A 6,507-nucleotide genomic window follows, 5' to 3' on the forward strand; every position below is an offset into this window, starting at 1 on the left:
GGGGGCCCTCCTTCTTCCTTTGCGCTGTCTCTCTTTCTTCCTCCCCTCTGTCTATTGTAGATCTGTCAGGGGATTTGGGGCAGACGGCGACGTATGGGCAGGAAACTGTAATCTGTGGCTGGCTTTCAGTTTCAGAGGCATCACTGTGACAATGAAGGGGTTAAAACTGTCAACACCTATCAGAGTTCGGCGATAATTAGTGTAATAGCAGTCCCAGAACATTGGCACAGATGACCACACCACAGTAGATGAATTCTACTGGGGTCCTGCTTCGTAGAGAATCCTTCATCTCTTCCAGCTCAGGCACAGCTATGTTTTTTAAATGCCTATGTGAAGAAAGCTACTGTTTGTGCATACGGATGATTCTGGGTAAAGATGATTGTGAATCTTTTTTATTTCAGAAAGCGCTTTTTGAATTAGCACTTGCAGATACAAGTTGCATAGATCTCTACCCTCTGAGCACCAGATGGGTGGCCTGTAGAATGTCTCCAAGTGTGTCGACTGTTACTCTGTTATGAAGGATGCTCAAGGGTGGTAGGGAGTGGTGTGATTTAGGGAGACAAACTGTTGCAAGATATACTTTCATTATTTTTTTTTTTTTTACCTGTTCTTACAAGAAACTAAAAGGAAAAACAGAACGTTTTTAAACAAGACAGGCTGGAGAAGAATAAAATACATTTTTCATTTAGTAGCTTCAAGGAAAAAATGGATAGATAAAAAGCAGAGACTTAAAGGTATTTTTTCAGGGACACCTGGGTGACTCAGTTGGTTAAGCCTTCAGCTCAGGTCATGATCTCAGGGTCCTGGGATCGAGCCCCGCATCAGGCTCCTTCCTCAGCGGGGAGCCTGCTTCTCCCTCTGCCTGCCGCTCCCCCTGCTTGTTCTCTCTCTCTCTCTCTCTGACAAATAAATAAATAAAATCTTTTAAAAAGATATTTTTTTCAGAAGTCCATGTGGTAACCAGAAAAGGAAAATTGTGACTTAAAAATAGGAGCAGCAGTTGGTAGAGCATGTGACTCTTGATCTCAGGGTCGTGAATTCGAGCCCCACATTGGGAGTCGCGTTTACTTAAAAAAAAAATAGGAGCAGGAATCCATGATGGACTAGGGGAAGAATGGGTAAAGGAGAACCTCAATAACCCCGATATGTTCAAATCCACAGGTCCCAATGGCTGGCATCCTAGAGTACTTAATGAATTGGCCGAAGTCATCACAGAACCGCTAGATATCATTTTTGAGAACTCGTGGAGGACTCATGAGGTGCCTGAAGACTGGAAATGGGCATATTTAGAACCTTCTTTCACAAAGGGAAATGGATGATGACCCTGGAAATACTCATCAGCTTAACTTTTTTCTTGGAAAAATTCTGGAATAATCAACTTAGTACACTGGGTAACTAACTTATAATAGCTAGAAACGAGGCAGTGAAACATCATACATAAAGAAGTACTGAGTCTGGTTTTGAGATCAGGTCTCGTGCCTATTTTGGGGATCCTCCCCTCCATTCTCTGAATTCTTGATGAAAATAAATGAGGTTGGCCGAGGCATTTGGGTGATAACTAATTTTAAGTGTAATACAAGACAAAAAGCGGGTTTCTGGCATTAGCTCATCATTACATCATTTCCATAGGAGCCTTTAACTTGAGAATTAGGAGCTTTAATTTAATATTTTAGGATACATCTTTTTTTTTTTTTTCACTTCATATGGGACCATGTTTTTATGGGCTGAGATATTTTATATAATTCTCTATAGAATAGTTTGGTGATGGAATTTCCTTATTTTAAGGTGCTTTCATAGTTATTTCGTATATAGGTAGGATCATAAAGCTGATGAATTTGAGGAACATCAGCAAGGGGAGAGAGTTTTTTCTAATTTCTCATGTTTAATTTAACCTGGCTGAAGTGTAGTGTTAGCACCAGGAAGGGTGTCTTGCTCTCACTGTCAACTGAGCAAGATCTGCTGTGTAACTTGATCTCTAGTTTTTCTCACTCCCTGGGGACTGTCTTGGCCAGTGCTGTGCCGGATCCCACCTCCCCCCCCCGCCAAGATTCTGATGTCAGGCCCGTGGGAGCAGGGAAGTTGGCAGTGGCAGCGACCATTACAAACCTTATATAACCACAGCCCAAAAGGAGAGTAGGTTAGAGTGGGGGAAGGAAATCAAGACACATCTGGAGTCTTTCTAATTCTTACTGTTCTTGCCTTTGGCTGCGGGTAGTTTTATTTCCTGCTTAGAAAATACAACCAAGTTGATGGGACCAAACACTTAATTGAAAGGAAATTATCAAAGAAGGTCCAAGTCTGCCACAGGCTTCGGGGGCAGGCAGCTTCTGAGAGCCCATGAGCCGTCAGTCCTGTTACAGAATCTTTCCTGCACTACTTGGAAGTACACAGGATCTGCTAAAGTTTGCCTCAGCATTGTGATGCTCAAGAGTAGGAAACTCTCAAAGGAAAAGCAGTTTATGTGCATTTTCTTCCTGGTGCATGCCGGTCCCCAGGTGAGCAGTTAAGGTCTCCAAGGGCAATTTTATTACAATACTGCTTTAAAAATCTAAGGTTTACATAGTTTATCTACTTCTAGAGATTAATTTCGATACTGTAAAATCAGTCTCATTCTTAAATGCAAATGCAAGGAAATTAAGCTTGTGAGCATGTATAAATTGTCCTTTAAACTATATGTAGCTTGCAGATAAGTAAGGATTAGACTCCAATCAACCTTTCATCATTTTTTTTTTTCCCAAGTGAACCAGAGTCTTTCAAATTTCCAAGCTAGATTTTTCTTAAGGAGTGGGGGGTCTGGATAGATTACAGATCGAATTTATTGTGATAATAAATGGCTTCCTGTTCAAGACCTCATTTCCAGATGCAGCATCTGAGGCAGATTTATTTCACAGATGTGCATTTCCATGCATTTGTTGAACTGTTGCTAGAAAGAACCCAATGTCTGAAAAATCTATTATTTCACCATTGGCATTATAATGTAATCTACTGCAACCAAAAAAAAGGGACTATGGTCATTTCAAGTTTTATTTTCTACTTGTGTAATGTCTAACTTCAGTTAGCTTGCTGAATTTAAATTTCTTGGTGTCTGCTATATGAATTTGAAAATAATGATATCCTACTTAAGTTAAGAGTCACAATCTAGAATAGTGAGAAAGCCAAAGGACTTGAAAGACTTCTTACCTAAAGCCAGAGAGAGAAAGCTTTAAGCAGAGAGGTATTAAAGGAACCCCTAATTCTTTTGCATTAAATCAAGGTCAGGTAAGAGCTTAGAATATAAGAGAAAGGAAGTAGTCTTACCATGAATTGTATCTGAAGACAGTTACTCTTAGGATGAGTAATTTTTTTATAGTATTCTAAAATTTTATCTAACATTCATAATATCCTTAATAGGTAAAGGTAAAGGAAGTAGCTAAGGAACAAGTATGTTATCAGAACTAGAGGAGTATCTTGATTTGTATTTCCTAGAACTTCAAGAGACATTAAGTAGAGATTTTTACTTCATAACACTGAGGAATTTGGAGGAGTATAGCAAAATTTTTCTTCAGTTCATCTTTTAACAAAATTTTGGGGGTGAGGAAAGAAAGATTTTCTTTACATAAAATATTTCTTGGTTCAGGCAATGCAAGGGCTCCTTCCCACCAAGGGAATTGAAGCAAATTAGAATAGCTGTACTCAAGCAGTTTCTCAGTCCCAAGAAATTTACAGCATCTTGGTGGTGTGAAATCAACGACAAAAACAGTAAACCTTGAGTCCTGGCTTCCGGATCTAAGTCCAAATTTTGGAATCATGTCGATTGCCTCTTCAGGTAGTGAATCTGTTTAGACATAAGCTATAATGTAGCATGGGGAATGGTCTTGAACAGTTGTTGAACTCATCAAAAGCTTTTTATCCTTGCCCATTAAACGGGGAAAATGAATACTTCCTATAGTTCTGCATCAAACTACATCAAACAGCCACAGAGTTCTTGGCCTGGTGCTTGACACATAGTAGGTGCCACGCGCCTTCCTTCCTTCCCTTCTTTACCATGACCTTCTTTCTTTCCTCCTACATGAAAGAGATTACCTTAAAACTGACTAGAAAACTCAAGCATAAATTGACGTGTCGTTATTGCTGCCTTAAACCCACTAAATAAAGCCCCTTTGCTTTCTTTTAGAAAGGATAGAAAGGTTACAGTGGCCACTTTCAGCAGGAGTTCGCTAAATGTTTATTGGAAGGCAGCTATGCTCACCACTATACCACCAACGCTCTAAATGTTTATTGGTTGAATGAAAGGAATGTGATTTTTAAAAACAATGAGCAAATGTGTAAAGCCAGCACTTTTCAAGGCTGGGGAAATAGTCACACAGATACATATGAAGGTATTTCTTCAACTTTCTTCTTTCTTACAGCTTTAGATTGATAAAACTTGGTGTACAAATTAGTGAGTAGCATATGTGCATTTTCATCGGATTTTATGACTGTGATTTACAAATTAGGAGTGCAAGTCGGCATTCCCGCATAGGTTCTTCTGCAATAAATCCAGCCAAGATACCAAGCGGATGATGGTGGATCAGCAAACTTTTCTATGTGAAGAGAAACCAGATGTACCAGTGACTAGGAAGCACCTGCCAGAAAACTGAGATGAGCATATCTGGATTGTTCTCTGTGAAGAGTCGAGCACCGTAAACAGGTTCCTTGCGTGGGCATTGAAGAATAAGAAAAAGAGAGGTTAAAGAGAATTACATTTTTAGACAAAATATTTGATTCATAAAACTTTTTACATGTAATATTAAATTAGGTATCAAAACACCATGTTCAGGCAGGTAGAAGATTTCTGAATTTCAAGTAAATAAAGGATAAAGAATAGAATAATATGTCCAGAGACATATACAAGACATGAGCAAGAATCTGACGAAATTGCCAGTTCTCTGTTCAGACCAAGGGCCAAGTTCAGGGGATGCTTAGAAGTCAGCTGACAACTTGTGCTTTGAATAAAGCTATACTAGATGCCATATGAAACAAAGGAAGTTGTGCAGAGCAAAGCAAATCAGCTAGGTTTTCTCTTCTAGAATCTTCTAATTTTACTCTTAGCAGTCTCTGTGGTCATTGGTTAGATATTCCTACATCATATGTTTTACACTATTAGATTCTTTGGAAAATACTCTTTAGCTTCATATTATTAATCTCTAAGAATATAAAATCAAATTTCTACTCCAGGATCACTGTTTTAGATATGTCCGTGAAAGGCAAACAAAACAAAGCAAAACAAAACAAAACAAAAAACCCACAGTAGTTCAGAAAAATGAATAACATAACTTTCTTTCTTTTTGCTTACCAACACAGAAATTTTCCTTTAAGTTGTTTAAATGCCTGCAATGACGTTTTGGTTTTTTTATTGTTGCTGTTAAAAGATAACTTTTAGAGGAAAATGGGAGGTTAAATTCCACATTAAGAGCTGGGTGGTATTTTTTTTGACAATTTGGCCAGCATTTCTTCCATTGGAACAAAAGAAAGTCAACTTTTCAGCATTAAGATGAGATGTGTCTTTTATAGAAGCATTCTGTATCATGCCCTTTGTCTGATGAATTTTCCTTTATTGCTCCGAAAATAAAATGCTGAATTGAATATCTTGAGGGCAAAGTGGTATAGTAATTGGGGCAAATGGTAGAAATTCTATTGCAGTTGTTGCCCTGTTCTCTAAGCTTGAGACTATTCTGAGATACTCTTTGGGTTCCTAAAGTCATCATTAATGGAAAAGTTCTGCCTTACAGAGACGTGTGCATAGGTCCAAATAATTAACATGTGTACATCTAAGTAGCCGAGCACAGATTCATTCTAAATAAAAGCTGCAGTTTGGTTTTTTGTAAATGTAATTGCAACTGACACCTTTTCCCCCCCTTTCATTAATTGTTTTTAAAAGGGACTATATGAGAAGGCTCTATTAAAAGCTTACTTGGAACAGTATTACGAACATCGTACTCCCATGCAGCGCTGTGATTTGCAAACATATGTCCGCTCTTCAATAAATGTTACAGCTTTCACAGCGGTTCCACCTTGGCCTCTTTTGTGATCGTTTTCCATTCCGATGAATGGCATAGAGTATGTGTGTTGTTTAAATTGACGATGTATAAATGTTTATAGTAATGGAGCATTATGGTTAACATGGGAAATCAGAGTTCCAACTTGAAAGAAAGGAGAAGGCAAGTCTCCCCACACTCCATGCAAAATGCAAATAAATCATTACGATGTGTGCTTGGATGCTTTCATGTGATTGTTACATGTGTATGTTGTGGCTTTCTCCTCTCCAGCCCACCCCACTTCTGACTAAAAAGTCCTCCCGAGGGTGATAGGCTGTAATTTTGTGCCAGTAATTGCTGCTCGCAGAGCGGGAGGTGGGGGTGGTGAGATATATTAGGTGATAGGCGGGGTCACATGTGGAGTTTCTGCCGTGGCTCCCGCAGCCTTGAATATCCATCACTCAAACGTGGTTGTGATTTGTCTACAGATAAGCGGCATCTCAGGGGTCAC

At 39.0% G+C, this 6,507-nt stretch overlaps 1 protein-coding gene across 2 annotated transcripts in view; it reads left to right on the forward strand.

The window, feature by feature from the left end:
• SAMD5 (sterile alpha motif domain containing 5) overlaps positions 1 to 6,071 on the forward strand; it is a 61,399-nt gene extending 55,328 nt beyond the window's left edge. The window contains exons 2-3 of one of the 2 annotated variants that reach the window (XR_004676611.1): positions 1,162 to 1,391; positions 2,216 to 6,071. Coding sequence is in view for 1 of the 2 variants with exons in the window: in XM_034990963.1 (XP_034846854.1) it covers positions 1,162 to 1,224 (63 nt within the window). In the remaining variant the exon portion in view is untranslated. Of the gene's footprint in view, positions 1 to 1,161; positions 2,039 to 2,215 lie in introns of those variants that run through there. The other variant, XM_034990963.1, reaches the window with a different exon arrangement.
• The last annotated feature ends 436 nt before the right edge of the window (positions 6,072 to 6,507 follow it).

This window comes from Mirounga leonina, unplaced genomic scaffold, assembly GCF_011800145.1.
Source record: "Mirounga leonina isolate KUSES-001 unplaced genomic scaffold, KU_Mleo_1.0 Mir_53, whole genome shotgun sequence".
Lineage (NCBI taxonomy): Eukaryota > Metazoa > Chordata > Mammalia > Carnivora > Phocidae > Mirounga > Mirounga leonina.